Consider the following 15,035-nt stretch of genomic DNA (forward strand, 5'->3'; position numbering starts at 1 on the left):
CAAAACAGGGGGCGCTCCCTCTCTGCTTTCTTTTTCTTTTTCTTTTTATTTCTCTTCTTAATATAAATACACCCATCTATTTCCCGTTTAATTTTAGAAACATTTTTTTAGTATGCAGTCGCATCAGATCCAAATTCAGATATGTCAAATGCACCCGATTCACTCCTGATTATGTTTATGAGCCGAACTTTTAATTTTAAATCTTAAATTTAATTTAAAGTTGATTTTGAAATTTTTCATGATATTTATTTTTTAGCCTTGACTTTTCGATCGCTAAAAATACATACATAGAGTTTTATTCATAAATTTTTTATAAAAAATATGTTGTTTGGTTTTTTTAATATAAAATGGACAAGCAATCACCCCACGGTATTTCCAACCCACACACCACCTCTAGTCTTCTTCCAATTCCACATTGTATAGTATATCATTAACTAAAGAATCATGTTTCTCCAGTTCAGCTTAACGCCATTGTTTCCTCTGTACCGAACAAGAGCTCAAACCATCCTGAACAAGGGAGAAATCCCAGGTATTAATCACAACAACAGCAAGATACATGAAACAGCGACAACATGTTTGCAAAGTAGCAGTATCTTTACCGGTTAACAAAAACGATTAATGCCAGAGGCAGAAATCCAATCTGTCCTAGGACCCCTACCTACATCTCTACACATGCTGTTATGTTTCTGTCTTGTCTTTGAGAGACCCCAAAATTCCCAGATCCCATCTCAACCCCTGATTCAGATTTCGGAGTCTGTATCGTGTTGAAAAATTACTACTAGTACATCCCTCGGCACAAATAAACGGCGAGGGTAAAGAAGCAGTTGCAGCACCACCACTGAGCTGAGCAATGTACAGGTGCGGCAGGCTAAACAAATTGTCTTGGATTTCCCACATTTCTAGCTTCCTATAGACTATAGTTATTGTTCATGGAGGCGGTGTCATGCTTTGCTCTTCAACTTCCTATGTGCCTTGAGGTCAATTACGACCACCGTGATGTTGTCTTTGCTCCCCTTCTGTAGGGCAAGCTTGGACAAGTAGTCGGCAGCTGCTTGAGCGGCCGGATCTGAAGAAGCACCGCTTATTTGGGCCGACGATGTTGATGCTGTGCCCGCATTCTTCTTGTGCCATAGTAGTATCCGCTTGCGAGCAGCATCACACACCTCTTCATTCGACATTACATCCCAAAGACCATCACTTGCAAGAATAAGGCAATCATCGTCTCTTGCACGGGCAACAACTGTCACCTCAGGGACCGGGATTATATAAGGCTTCAGGTATTTGTCCCCTGCAAATACATCAATGACACAGATCAGAAGTACTCCATTAGCCAGCACACCAATAAATCCAACATCCACTTTGAAAGTTCAAGTATCAACAAAAGATATATAACAAAGACATTGAAATCAAATTGCCAGTTATAGCATAACATGTTGAGAGCAACAGATGTTGAAACACAATGGTCAGGGCTGTCCAAAGAGAGGGGACCAACAAAGAACAAAAAAACGACAGCTCTAGCTGATTATCTCATAGGGAACTGTGACCAAAAATAAAAGGACTAAAAAAACTGTCGTATGCAAAATCCAGCATTGCTGCTCTTGCCAAGCACCATAGAAGCTGCTTCGGCTATTGCCTCAGAGGTGGGGAGGCTGGTAGATAACTATTTTTTGACATGCCCTCTGCTTTCTCATTAGCAAATTTTGGCAAGAGACATGAGGACTGAAACTATAAACCCATTACCACAGAAGAAATAGCACAAAAATATGATCTGTTCTCTAGTTTGAAACATAAATATAACAAAAGTGAGTAAAAATAAATGTTGGTGTGAGTTATTTGGTCAGGATCCGCTCCTGTAAGACTCAATGACAAGAAACATCGTTTGACTGCAACAGTAAATTAACAAATATGACGAACTGCTGTGCACCAGGACGGATGAAAGCGTGAAACTAACATCCAAAGCTCAATGGATGCAAATCATTACATCAGTTCTTACAACCCTCAATCTAGTACAGCTGTTCCTTGGTCACAAGGTATGCAAATAATGACTTATACAATCCGTGCTTCGTAGTTGGTGATTCATCCTAGTGTTTGGTATAACAGAAATCACTACTTTGAAGTATTCTGCCATTTGCCTAGTTAGTGACTCATTCTAGTAGTGTTTGGTATAACAGATTGCATAATCATGTTTTTTTTTTCCATCAGGTGATCCCAATGTCCAATTCTCTCATATACTTACATTTCCCTATTGTGAAATGCATGCATACTCACCATATACCCATATCAGTATCGCGTAAGGGTGCAACATAGCAACAAATACAGAAACGTTTCCTGAACCATAACATCACAAATCACACATAACAGTATAACTATGAACAAAGGAATTAGCCAAACAGCTCTCCCTGTTACCATAGGTACAAACTCGCTACTAGTTGAATCAACGCAATGTATTTGTAAATAAACTTTGGCTTCACAATGTCGTTATTCCAGGATAGCAACAATCAGTTAGAAATTTTTCACTTAGAAAAGTCACAGACCCTTGAACCCCATATACCAATATATCATCAAATTCAGAAGGAAGCAACAGTTTGACTAATAACAAAATGAATCAGTCAAGAGACTTTTCCTTTAACACATCAATTGCCAACCAGCAACCATCAGCACACAGTCACATCAATAAAGTTGGAGAAGCATAAACAATTAAGCACAAAGAAATGCTGATTCAATTATGTCAGAAGGGTAAGAATGTGTACCGATTGATCGCGACATGGCAAGAACACCAAGAACTCGATAACCATTCCATTGGATAACCTTGCCACCCTGTGCCTCAATCCTTGCGTACTCATCTTCCCTATTTGGCTGAAGCGCAAAGAAGAACAAAGCAATATGTATCCAATTAACCTCGGGACTCAAGAGTCAACACACAACCAATAGTACTAGAGCAGGTACAATAGCAGGCTATAAGCCAGCTGTAAACATGTTTTAAAGAGATAAGAGAGGAGAGAAGAGTAGTGGGCTACTAATTTGTAGCCAGCTGCAGCACGGGCTCCAAGCGCAATGTGTGTATGATATGTGAGACTATGTATTAATGTTTTATAGGTAACTATTGTATGAATTGACTATTAGATTGACTATAGATGAATTGAAGTTAGTAGTTGGCTATACTATTGAACTTGCTCTAAAGACGACAAGGTTATGCTCTAAAGACTTGCTCTAAATGGGAGTCCGTGGCTTACTTTATGATCTAGCGACAAGGGCAGAGGCTGCTTGGCCCGGCAGAGCACAGCACGCGAGTCACCGCAGTTGGCAACAATGATATGCGATGAGCAAACGACTGCAACCACAGCGGTTGACCCTACGGTGTCTGGAGCAACAGGCTGCACTCCAGCTGCCGCATTTCCTCCCACCTCAGCGTCAACACGACTGAAACAATCCACGAACGCCTTCTCCCACAGCTTCTTGGACTCTACCCTAGATAAGTCAGTGCCACGCGCGTCCTCCTCTGCTCTACGCAGCTCCTCTGTGAGTAGGGTGTGGATTCTCTGCCGGCAGTGATTGGCAACCTGCAAACAGGTGACTCATTTGAAAAAAAAAAAAACTGTAGGTGTTGAATTCGTATGATGTGCTGGGGAAAGCATTCAAGACAAGTTAGTGGTAGTATATTAGTACAAACCTGAACTCCACCGTGGCCGTCGTAGACGCCGAAGAAATGGGCGGGAAGGCGGAAGGACGCCCGGTCGAGGCCGTCGACTGCCGCGTCGCCGGCAACCATCCACAGAGGAACGTCGAAAAAGCGCGGGACGACGACATAGTCGTCCTCCATCTCCGGGCGGCGGCCGCATATGGACTCCAGCCCCCAGAGCGGGACGCAGTCGACGGCGAACACGCTCCTGGCAGCCCTCGGCTCGGCAGCCTCCGCGACGGCGACGGAGGCGGCGGCAGCCGTGAGGTCGTCGGCGACAAGCACAGGGCCTTGCTCGGCGAAGCCCTCGAAGTCGGTGCTGGCAACGCTGCTACAGTCGCTGGCGACGGAGCAAGGGCTCCCGCAGGCGGAGGCGGAGGCGTCGGCATCGTCTCCGGGGCCGGGGGCAGCGAGGGGCGGCAGCGCGGCGCCGAGAGCCTCCTCCATGGCCTCGGCAACGGCGGCGGCGGCGAAGAGCGTGAGGCCTGCGGCCGCGGAGCTAAGCGTGGGGGCAGGCGCGGCGGGCACGGCGACGTCCTCCATGGGAGCGGGCGTGGCTAGAGGTCGGGATCGGCATGGTGGGGGTGTGGAGTGGGGGCGCGATGGCGAGCAGGCGGTGGGCGAGGGGGCCTACTCATGGGCGGATCTGGAGCGAATCCAGAGGTAGGTGAGGGAGGGGGATGGCGGCTCACGGGAGGTGCCCTGGGGAGGAAGGAAGCAGCGCACGGAGCGGCGGACGCACTGACGGCAGCCAGCCACAAGCGCCCGCGGCCAGTCGGTGCGTCGCCCTGCCTTGCCTTGCCGACCCCGCCGCCGCGCGCTGGAAGGTGGTGAGATACGCCGCCGTTGCCGGAGAGGAGAGGAGGGATTTGGGGATCGGGTCGGGCGGGCCTTGCCTTGCGTGGGGAGCGGAGGAGGAGGTGGTGGTGGTGGTGGTGGGGCCCAGCTGTCAGTGAGAATGTGCGCAGGGGGTGTTTGACATCAGCACGTGCTGACGTCTGCCTGGCAGCAGGTGGGCCCTGCCTCGGAAATGGCGCGGACACGTGGCGACACCTTCAACCAGTGGTGTGATGCCACCAGTCTCATCCCATACTCTACACTGTGTACTCTCGTCTCACCTCGTGTGTATTTGGGTATGGCTCAATACCTCCATCATGATTATTTCTTATTTAACTTCATTTTAGTTACTCTTTGTCCCTATTTGGTGTATGATTTTGGGAACATGAGGTGAGGTTAGACAAATAACATTTCATTCACCAAACTAAATACACACATCTACAATTAAATACCCAACGGATTGTCCTACTTTGTGTACGCTTTTATTGGGTTTATTTTTCTGATTTCAATTTTTAGAAATTAATTATATGGCTGCAAAATTCAACGGTTTTCTTTGATGCTTGCTAGTGGTAAAAATGGACCAAGATTATCATTATCGAGATACTTATCATAGTATCGTGTAATCCTATGACACTATCTAGACCAGACGATTTGTATCTATTTTTGGGTTGTATAATTATAGGTATGGCCGTATGAGATATGGATTGTAAGATCGTTTGTATGGTATTGATACATTAGTAAGAATTTGGGGGATAAAGTGAAATGTTTAACAATAAGGAAAAAAAATACTAGCAATGCTATAGTGTCTAGTTTTCTTTTAACAAATATCTTCATATTTGTATAATTGTATGCCAGATATTGTGAATCACTAAAAGGACTTAAAATAAAATGATTTAGAGAGGATATTGTATGATAACTATCCATCCAAATCCAATTTGCTTTCACCTCTCGTGCTTCTGTTTTTGGCTCTCTTTTCATGATGGTTAATAAGACAGAAAGAATATATCTTAAAGTCACTCTTAAGATATAAAAACAAACCTAAACTTTGCAGGCACTTTGGTCAAAATCCAAAGCTGAAACAAGCTAGGGTAATGGGGTTCGCTTGTGCGAGATAGTTTGTAGTTCCGTGGAGATTATATTTGTGTGGTTTGAAGAAATAAGACAGTCTCCCTTCATTGAAGTTTGTCGCTAGAACAAAAAAAAGTTGTAGGCAAAAGAAAATTAATTAAATAATTTTAATAGTCTTGAGAAAATACTTATAATTATCATATTTTATTATAAAATGTGGTACCTCTAATTACTAGGAGGTACCAAAATTTGATTATAAATTTAAAGTTAAGTAAAGTGCACCAGCGATCTCTAAACTTGTGGACATGTGTCATCTAGGTCCCTGAACTCTATAAATGTATTTTTAGATCCCCGAACTTGTCCGAAGATGTCATATAGGTTCAAACGGACTCCGACCCGCTCTATCCACTGACGTGTCATGTCACGGTAGGAACTGGGGTCACCAGCGATTGACGTTATACCTAAACTCTATAACCCCCTTCTACAGTCTACTAAGCACCACCCTACTAAATATGAAAAGACATGCAATTTGACCATGTTTCTGATCACCAGCTAAAAAACGTGTGAAAAGAAAAAAGAGGAGACACCAGCTCGAATTCTAAAATTACAACATACAGTTCACAATCAGGCTCAGCGACCTGAATTTATTTATGTATATTGATTTTTTTTATTACGAATCCACAACATCTTACAAGGTGCTCTGATGCTCTTAAGGCCCAATAGATATCAACTAAAATCAACAGTTGGAATATTGTAGTTGCCGGGGATAAAAGTCCAAACAGATCCCCTACTGTGCCAGGAAATAGTCCATGTTCCCCAAAAGCTACATTATTGATCGGTTCAAACTACAGGGCCATATAAACTGGGTAATAAATCAAGAAAGAATTGACGTATCACAAAATAATATACACCGAACCATCCGTTGGTTTAGTTTGCCAAAGTAGTAGTTACTTGCAAAACATTGCCTGGCCACAGGTATCAAGGAAACATACTGTGCTCAGACAAAATTTATTGTGAAGGAGACATAAGGGTGAGCCTCGGTTTCACCTCCCAGACCAGCAACACCAACATCATCTTCCGATTTCCAGTAAATACTGCAATTCAGACACTCAATTCATTGACAAAAGCAAGTGCATGTTGTGACTAGCAATGCAACGCAACTCAAAACGCTAAATTACCTATGGACATTCCCGCAGAGCTCCTCCAGGATGCTCCTTACTTTCTTCTCACCCTTTTGAGAGGGTGCTAGAACAGCAGACTGATGAAACATAGCGGCATATTAGATCAGGCATCAAAGTATAAATTTGATAATCACATAATAGTAGAGTAGATTACCAGGAATGATGGGGGAAGACCATATCTAAGAATGCTCTCTACAAAGACACGCACAGCACAGAAGTGCATCCAGGAACTGAATACCTGCAGAAAAGTATACATTAATAGCAGTTACTACAGATAAGCATCATGAAAACATAAATTCACAAGTAACAAGGCATATAAAAATGAAAGAGCAAAATGAACAAAACACAACAGTCAAGAATCATATAAAAATGAAAGAGCAAAATGAACAAAACACAACAGTCAAGAATCATGTGCTTCATAATATGTTTATATAGCGCTAAGCTCTAGCTAACTAACTAGACAGTAAAAAACTTCTTCATGATGGCAATTAACTGTGTTGTGAGCAGATAAATAACAGCACATCTGTTTTCTATCAATAAAGAGAAGTGCAGAAGTTTTGCTACATCATTGTGACATACATAAATGATATTATGAGCAGATTAAAATAGCCGACTATCTATTTTCCCCTGAATGAGGTGTCACTATTAAGAGAGAACTTGCAGTATGCCATGAAGTCATAATTTCACTACAAAAAGCCATATTTAAAAATAAAAAAAGAAGAGGTCACATCTATCTATTGGTGGCAAGTGGCAACTGAGGGCAGAAAATATCAGCTTGCTAATTCAGATTCAGCATGATTGGGTCGTTTTTCAGGACGATTAAGACCTTCAGGCTACTAAAGGAGATGAAAACATAGTTCTCTTGTCTCTATTCTAGTGCGAGATGAGGAAATGAGCATCAGACATAAATTAGATAGTTAACAGAGAATTAAACAACCATGAATCCGTGACTATGTCATTGTTGACAGGATTATTGAAGTACATTTATAAATACACACCTCGCTGTAGCTGGCATAGCACCACTGCAGAAGAGATGCCCTCATTGCTTCCTGGTCTTGAAGAAGCTTGTCTAGCTCTTCCTTCCTACTTTCTTGTGCTTCAGGACTGTACTCAAAATCACGAACCTGCATTTCAATATAGAATAAGTATTTAATGGGTGACGGAGAATTACCAGAGTGATAGGGACAACAGACCCACAACAAAATTCTACCCAAGTTATTAGGAACTATACATAGGTTCTAGGGGATAAAAGCTTTCTGCCAAATGTGAAAGTATAAAGAAAGGTCCATGAAAACATTAAAGAAAGAATTTTACCTGGAAACCTTTCTCACGTGCACGGACCTTAAAATTGTCAACAACCTTAGCAAACAATGTTACCGTGTAGAGAGCATACTCGTTGTCTTCATAAAGTTTTTTAGATGATCTCGGTACCTAAAAAAATCAAGTAATTAGTTCAAGGAAAGAAACACCCACATATAACCACCAGTTATGAATGCAAATCACATCAACATATAGAGGCAGAAAAAATAAGATCCTTGTAAGTCCTAAGTAACTACCTGAGTGAAGAATTTACAGGCCAAAACAGTGATGGTTTGACACCCCCCCCCCCCCCAAAAAAAAAAAGAAGAGTGAAATAGGTAACTTGCTGAGACGAATAAAACTTCTATATAGGCGTTCCTAGTGATCTAAAAGCCAAGGCTAAAAAATAAACTACAATAAAAATATCTCAAAATCTACTCCAAATTTAAGGTTGAGAATTCAATTTTTGGCTTATAAACATAGGCAAAAGCGAAAAGATAGGGCTGTATATACTTACCACAAATGTGTCAAGGGACTCATAGCTTGACAACCAATCCTTTTGGGAGTACTTAGGAACAATTGCAAGAAGTGTTACTAGATGTTCTGATGTGACCATATCCTCTGGTTTCACTAGATTGGAAAGATCACGAACAGCTAAGCTGTACACAAGGAAAACAAACTAATTAGAGTTACCGACCAAAAAATGAAACATACCCTAGCGTTTATGAGCCTTTGAAATAAAACAAGGAAAAAATGCCTTAAAGATAAAAACTCAGTGACATGCAGTCTACCTTCCACTTTGCTTTCTGTTGATTGCACTAAGCTGGCTCCTTACATTGTTGTATTCTGCTGCCCGAACCTGGAGTTAAAATAAAAAAAAAACACATATTCATCTACTGTAAATTCAACAAACCACTGCAGTGTTGTGTGCAATAACTCAATGCTAAAAAGGGAGACACGGATGTATAATAATAAGAATAGTTGTGGTGATAGCAGGCAAGAAGAACAAAAGGCAAGCTACGTTTCGTAGATACAGTTGCCAGCAGTACAAAGCTAGGTAGGTTGAAATTTACACGGTCAGGAGATGATGTCAAATTAGGTACTTTGTTGCAAAGAAACCCAATTCACGCTGAAATAACAATTTTAGATCTTAATCAACGGCTTCATATGCGCAGCAAGTGTCTGTAGTTAATGACTACAAGCAGCGTCACTGTGGAAACTTGTTAAGAGGAGTAACTAATCTAGCGTCTGATATAGCTACTTATCAGGTGGTCGCAAGGGGTTAAAAGTAATGAAGAGAAGAGAAGCAGAATCATCACCTTCATGTCATCCTCAATCTTGGCAACTTGGGATTGGATGCTGCCAATAATCTCCTTGAGCGGCGACATCGTTGGGTACTTGCCCTCATCCCACACAAACCTAGAGAAGCAAAAAGAGGTAGAGAGGTTGAGCAAGGAAATCGAAACAGTGAGCGGCAAAGGGGCGACGGCAGGCAGAGCGACCTGGTAAGGTAGGTGTCGACGGGGACGCCGTCGACGGTGAGAGCGCCACTTTCGACACCTCCAGCGCGCTCTAGCTCCTCGATCTGCCTCCGGATCTTGTGCGAGACCCCCTCAACGAAGACGTTGGACTGCAGGAGGAATCGCGTGAGAGTGATGCGCGCGCGAGCAGAGCGGCAAGGGAGATCGAGATCGGGGAGAAACCTTGACGAGGTCGTCGCTGAGGGCGAGGAGCGAGTCGAGCGTGCCGACGCGGAGATCGGGGACGTTGAACTGCGGAGAGAGGGGAGGGTGAGGAGGGGACCGGGAGGGGGGAAAGCGTGGGCGGCGAGGCGAGAGGATGGTTACCCGGTAGAGCGGCGTGTCGAAGGAGTGGCGCGAGATCGAGTCCTGGAGACGCGCCCAGAGAGAATTGGCTGTGGCGGCGGGAGTCTGCACGGGGAGAGACACTATCCAGTACCGTGTCGCCATCGGCGGCCGGCGGGGGTTCTTCTTCTCCGGCTCCGGCAGGTTAAGGTTGGATTTAGATTGATCGGAGTCTCTCTACCTCTCGGGCGGAGGGGAGGGGAATTCTCAGGGGAAAACAGCGTGCGTGCGTGCGTGCGTTAGATGGGCCAGGCGGAAGCCCATCTTTTCTTTACATTTCCCCTGGTTTCCCTAATACGCTTTCGTATGTAACTACTCCTACTCTTTTTATGACAATATTTGATCAACATTTTAAAAGTCTAAAATAAGCAATTTTATTTATGTTGTAGTTAATTTACAAAATCTAATATAGTACATTTCAAAGAGAATCTATGTGCATCATTTGTTTTTTATATTTAAACTAAGCATCTAAGAAACTATTGATAGTCGGAATTTTTTAAGTTTAATCAAATCTTTATCTTAAAAAGTAAATATTTTTAACCGGAGGGAATATATATAACTACATCGATTAATTTACACCTTTATAGTATTAACCTACTTCTATATAAAAGATAATATACCACGATATAGTGTGAGAATTTAACCCTTACGAGCGAACGTGATGGTTCATTTTGTCCTCTTCAAAGTACTCCATGATATAATGGATAGATTGACGATGGCACCATTTCAAGTCAACAAGGAGCTGAGCCTACAACTACACTTAAGTATATTTGTAATGTGACAAGGCTTCAATCTGTGAGAAATGAGAAACCACAAACATAAAAGATTTATAGCTGCTGAAACATACACAGCTCCAACAGCTGAAGAGCCCAAATCAACACTAATAGTTTCATACTTCATCTTCCATGCCTCCCATAATCCGGCATCTTGGTACCAACATGTCCTATGAACGCAAACCTAATCCAAGAGCTCAAGCTCAACACGGTCTTTCCACTACTATTATTTGGACATCTGATTACAACATGGTACTCACCATTCCCAGCCAGGCCAGGCATCAAACAACAAGAGGCACCACAGATCCAAATAACAGTTAAATTGGGGAGCTTATTATAAGCTTGGCAGGGATCCTGCTCGTATGAACTCTTTGAGAAGGGCCTTCTCCTCATCAATCTTCTTCTTCTCTGCAGCGTCGCGTGGCTTGATCTTCCGCTTCTCCTCCAGCATCCATTTGTACAGCTGGCGCTGATCGTCTTCGGGGATTGGCGGGAGCACTTTTATGGGTGCAGCAATTGGTTCTGCAGGCTTGTCAGCAGCTGCAGGAGATGAGGCGGACGAAGCAGAAGTAGGATCACTCTCGGTATCTTTCTTTCCCGAGCCCTGGTAGGTCCTCACAAGTAGATAAGCTGCATACATATTGTTATAAGGATGTAAATAAGTGAACTATAAGATTTGAGCAAGCAGGACAACAGCATAGAGATACAAGAGTGCTCTCTTTCAAAACCTCCAAACAAGGAGAAAAAAAATCTACGCGCTCAGTTTATGCATATATATTTCTTCAGTACATCAATATCCTGTCGAGAAGATCAGCAAAAGATGTATGTCTTCAGCAGGCATACACTATGAAGAGACGAAAGGCACAACTATGAATGGACTCGATATCACAGCTCTTGCTTACTACTGGAGTAGTGTTTACATTCTTTTTAGATATTGTTTACTATTTGCATAGTAACACAATAGAAAAATGCAAAAATAGACAGATCCCACAAACATGGACTTTTTTAAGGCGCACCAAGTTAATATGAGCCATCCATTGTGCATAGATTCAACGGTTGATAATACTCTTACCTCATGTGTGGTAAGAGTCATTTATTGTCATTTAAATTTAAATATGATCATAAATTGCATTGTAATAAGGAATGAGACAATATTTCCTTACTTAAGTACTACTAATTCAAAATTATACAATAATTATACTAGTAAAATTAAAATATGCAATACTCTCAATGTCTTTATACTTTCAATTTACAAACTAAGTTCAGAATAATTAGGATGCATGTATGAACAAATAATTTTCAGTTTTGTAATTTTATTTTATTTTTGTTTTAACAGAACCTAGTCTCTAAATTCAGTCATATCTATTTGGCTTCAAATAAGAAAAGTATTTGTAATAAATTTTATGTTAAGTTTGAATCCTTTGGAGAATCAATTGGAGCTTGCACAATGTTTAGCAATATGTATAAATGAAAATTTCAGTTTGACTGACATGTTGGTTTACCCAAATTTTGTCTAATATTTTCGTATGGAATTAATGTGCTTGGCATTATTATTATTTTCATAGTAAGCATGCATGCACGATTAGCAAGGAAAGGTGATTATTGTAATAGTACTTTACTTATTTGGGCATGCTAAATTAACGAGGTGTTGGATCATTTATGTTGATTAAAATAAATGTCGAAAATTGAATGGTCAAGATTAACCTAGAGCTCTTACCTCATAAGAGGTAAGATAGAGTACCGTAAAACTGCTCCAAAAACATACATGATACTAGTAAACTAAAAGAGTGGCGTGCTTTTACTGGTAATGGTAGTGGCAGTGGCAACGGCAGATGCTAAGAGCAAGACAAGACAACAATGCACTAGTGATGTAATGATGACCCAAATGCGAGTAAAACATTGTGTGGCAGTGGGTGAGAATCAAGTTTAGAGATGAGAGCAGGACGTGTGTGAGTAATGAATGGAAGGATGCATTTGCAACCAACACACCAAGCAAGCAATCCTGAGTAAAGCAGGCACAGAAATCAGTAGCGACACATCGGGCGAACTAATAAGTAGAGAGGGGCGAGGGAGGGGGATCCCGAACCTCCGACAAAGATGTTGGCAGCCAGGAGGAAGGGGAACAAGCGACGCAGGAAGCTCTTCTTGGCCTCCGGATGCAGCGGAGGCGGCGGTGGCGGTGGCGGAGGGGCATGGGGCTTGGGCTTGCCGTGCACAGCCATGTCGTCTCCTCCTGGTGGCGTGGGAACTGGGAAGGGGAAAGGGTTAAAGAACCCAACAACTCTTTCTTCTTGTCTGGTTGGTTAGAGCCAGAGCATCTTGGGAGTTCATAGGTGTTACACCACATTTCTGAACAATACCATGTATTAAATCTCGGTTCAGACATCAGCCCGAGTACACACTATGACAGTTCCACGACTTAAAAACAAATAAAAAAATTATCTATCGAAATACAGCGGAAAAGGAAAACAAGACTAGATCATCTAATCTTCAGCTTCAGCTAGCGATGACGGCTCCACACCACAGGCATTCTCGACGACGGACTGTACCTCACTTCAACCTTGGGAACAACCTTCTTCTGACTTCTGACTGAAACTCTGGCACTTGCTCTGGTGGGGGAAAAAAATTAAGCAAGGCTGAGTACAAACCACTGTACTCAACAAGTAACACCTAAGAGAGGGAGAATAATGAATGTAATAGGGTATCAAGGATAGGCTAAGGTTAAATTGCACAAAGCTGCCGTAATTTAGCAAAACAGTAGATAAAATAGACTGAAACAAAGGTAAAGTAAAATTTAAAATAATCATCCACTGTCTAACGTTACACCACGTTGCAACAGGCCCAGACCGCTGTCGAACGTTACACCACGTAGCGACAGGGTCAACCCTCTGTCCAACGTTAAACCACATTGCGACAGACCCAAACCACTGCCAACGTTACACCATGTTGCACTGGGTCAAACCGGTTCCAAGATTAATTCAATTATAAAAGGTTCAACTAATCCCAGTGAATCTGTCAGTTCGCCCAATAACCGCGAGCACGGCTATTCGAATAGTTTTACTCTGCAGAGGTGTACAACTTTACCCATAAGACATGGATCCCAAGCATGTTACCATGCCCCAACGTATCACCACGATACCTCAGTACGGAAACCATGATAAGATCTTTCACCTAACCCTCCCTAGACAATCGTATCGCACTTCAGGTTTCACCCTCTCCTTTACACCAAGTCGGGCAGTCCCCTCTTGTGCCTTGTTGAATCCGGAAGCAGCAAATGCTTTCGTTACACCACGATTACCCGTCCATACTCCATCACGCTCACCCTTACCTTGGTACGTCGAATAGGGACAAGCTAGATTACGAGTCTCACCGTTGTCCATTCTGGCTTGTGGTTAGTACGTGTAAGACTTTCAGGGTTTCCTGAGAACCGGTCCTTAATTGTCATGAGCACGACTCTCAAAACCATGCACCCACAGCCCACCATAAGCAATATTTTAGTTGTATTAATCCTCAACAGGATATTAATATTGATTACAACCATTAAAGGTCTATCAAAGTGTAATAGTAATTAAATAATAATTGGTGAGCTAGTTGAACTAAGCATGGCTAAGCATTGACTAACCCTAATTCTAGTCAAATTAACCCTGGGATGACAATAATAATGAATGGGAATCAACGGATATATTGGGAAATGCCCAATAGATAAGTAAAGTAAATAGATTTGCATAAAACAATGCATGTTTGAATGTAAAGCGAGGAACTTTATAAACATAGGTTCAATATGATCAAAGAAGGGTGCCACTTGCCTTGCTTAGACCCACGAGAAACTTCAACGACGACTTCGGGAACGGACGGCGCTGCGACGGGGTCAAAACCTACGACAAACAAGGCAAAACAAACAAAACAGGCTATAAAACTACTGAAACAGAAAAAGAAACTATTTTTAATGGATTCTTGGCATTTTTCTGGATTTAATGAAACTTGAATGGACCTAAACGAAGACTAAATGAATTACTTATGAATTTTAGAAGATTAACTGTGTTTTTAAACTAAACAGGAAACCTTAATGATTTATTGCGCAATTAATTGGAGGAGCTGACGTCAGCAAGGAGAGAGAGGGAATGCTGACGGACAGGACCCACTGGCAGTGAGACAAGAGGAGAAGAGGGGCTGACAAGGGGGGCCCACGAGGAGAGAGAGATCGACTGGCCAGGCCCGCTTGACAGAGGAAGAGAGCAGAGGAGGGAGGGGAGAGCGCAGGTGCTCGGCCGAACGGCGCGGCAGGCGGCGGGACGGTGGCGCGGAAGCGATGCAGCCGGCATGGCGGTGAAGG

General features: G+C 42.6%; 3 protein-coding genes across 3 annotated transcripts; all 3 read right to left on the minus strand.

Annotated features, from left to right (window-relative positions):
• Positions 1-573: 573 nt before the first annotated feature.
• Positions 574-4,578, minus strand: LOC102699866 (protein phosphatase 2C 53). The gene is made up of 4 exons (XM_006654810.3): positions 3,671-4,578; positions 3,234-3,560; positions 2,751-2,856; positions 574-1,288 (listed from the first exon to the last, which is right to left on the minus strand). Exons 1-4 carry the CDS (start codon positions 4,220-4,222, stop codon positions 942-944), a joined length of 1,332 nt encoding a protein of 443 aa, XP_006654873.2. The 5' UTR covers positions 4,223-4,578; the 3' UTR covers positions 574-941.
• A 1,622-nt stretch (positions 4,579-6,200) lies between these two features.
• Positions 6,201-10,151, minus strand: LOC102705351 (V-type proton ATPase subunit C). The gene is made up of 11 exons (XM_006655594.3): positions 9,912-10,151; positions 9,768-9,836; positions 9,567-9,694; positions 9,384-9,483; positions 8,856-8,923; positions 8,582-8,723; positions 8,080-8,196; positions 7,764-7,889; positions 6,920-7,003; positions 6,763-6,842; positions 6,201-6,678 (listed from the first exon to the last, which is right to left on the minus strand). The coding sequence occupies exons 1-11, from the start codon at positions 10,032-10,034 to the stop codon at positions 6,582-6,584; spliced, it is 1,134 nt and encodes a 377-aa protein (XP_006655657.1). The 5' UTR covers positions 10,035-10,151; the 3' UTR covers positions 6,201-6,581.
• A 460-nt stretch (positions 10,152-10,611) lies between these two features.
• On the minus strand, positions 10,612-12,984 carry LOC102700147 (translation initiation factor IF-2-like). The gene is made up of 2 exons (XM_006654811.3): positions 12,789-12,984; positions 10,612-11,332 (listed from the first exon to the last, which is right to left on the minus strand). The coding sequence occupies exons 1-2, from the start codon at positions 12,922-12,924 to the stop codon at positions 11,037-11,039; spliced, it is 432 nt and encodes a 143-aa protein (XP_006654874.1). The 5' UTR covers positions 12,925-12,984; the 3' UTR covers positions 10,612-11,036.
• Between the last annotated feature and the right edge of the window lie 2,051 nt (positions 12,985-15,035).

This window comes from Oryza brachyantha, chromosome 5, assembly GCF_000231095.2.
Source record: "Oryza brachyantha chromosome 5, ObraRS2, whole genome shotgun sequence".
In the NCBI taxonomy this organism is placed as follows: Eukaryota; Viridiplantae; Streptophyta; class Magnoliopsida; order Poales; family Poaceae; genus Oryza; species Oryza brachyantha.

Bases quoted from the DNA above. Each gene is read 5' to 3' on its own strand.
- LOC102699866 (XM_006654810.3), bottom strand. From the start codon at position 4,222: ATGGAGGACGTCGCCGTGCCCGCCGCGCCTGCCCCCACGCTTAGCTCC. The intron at 2,857-3,233 runs GTAAGCCACGGA...TTTGCGCTTCAG, and splicing joins CCTTGTCGCTAGATCATAAA to CCAAATAGGGAAGATGAGTA. The intron at 1,289-2,750 runs GTACACATTCTT...ATGTATTTGCAG, and splicing joins TGCCATGTCGCGATCAATCG to GGGACAAATACCTGAAGCCT.
- LOC102705351 (XM_006655594.3), bottom strand. From the start codon at position 10,034: ATGGCGACACGGTACTGGATAGTGTCTCTCCCCGTGCAGACTCCCGCC. The intron at 9,484-9,566 runs GTCGCTCTGCCT...TTGCTTCTCTAG, and splicing joins GTCGACACCTACCTTACCAG to GTTTGTGTGGGATGAGGGCA. The intron at 7,004-7,763 runs GTGTGTATTTAT...ACTTTTCTGCAG, and splicing joins GCTATGCCAGCTACAGCGAG to GTATTCAGTTCCTGGATGCA.
- LOC102700147 (XM_006654811.3), bottom strand. From the start codon at position 12,924: ATGGCTGTGCACGGCAAGCCCAAGCCCCATGCCCCTCCGCCACCGCCA. The intron at 11,333-12,788 runs GTTCGGGATCCC...ATATGTATGCAG, and splicing joins TGCCAACATCTTTGTCGGAG to CTTATCTACTTGTGAGGACC.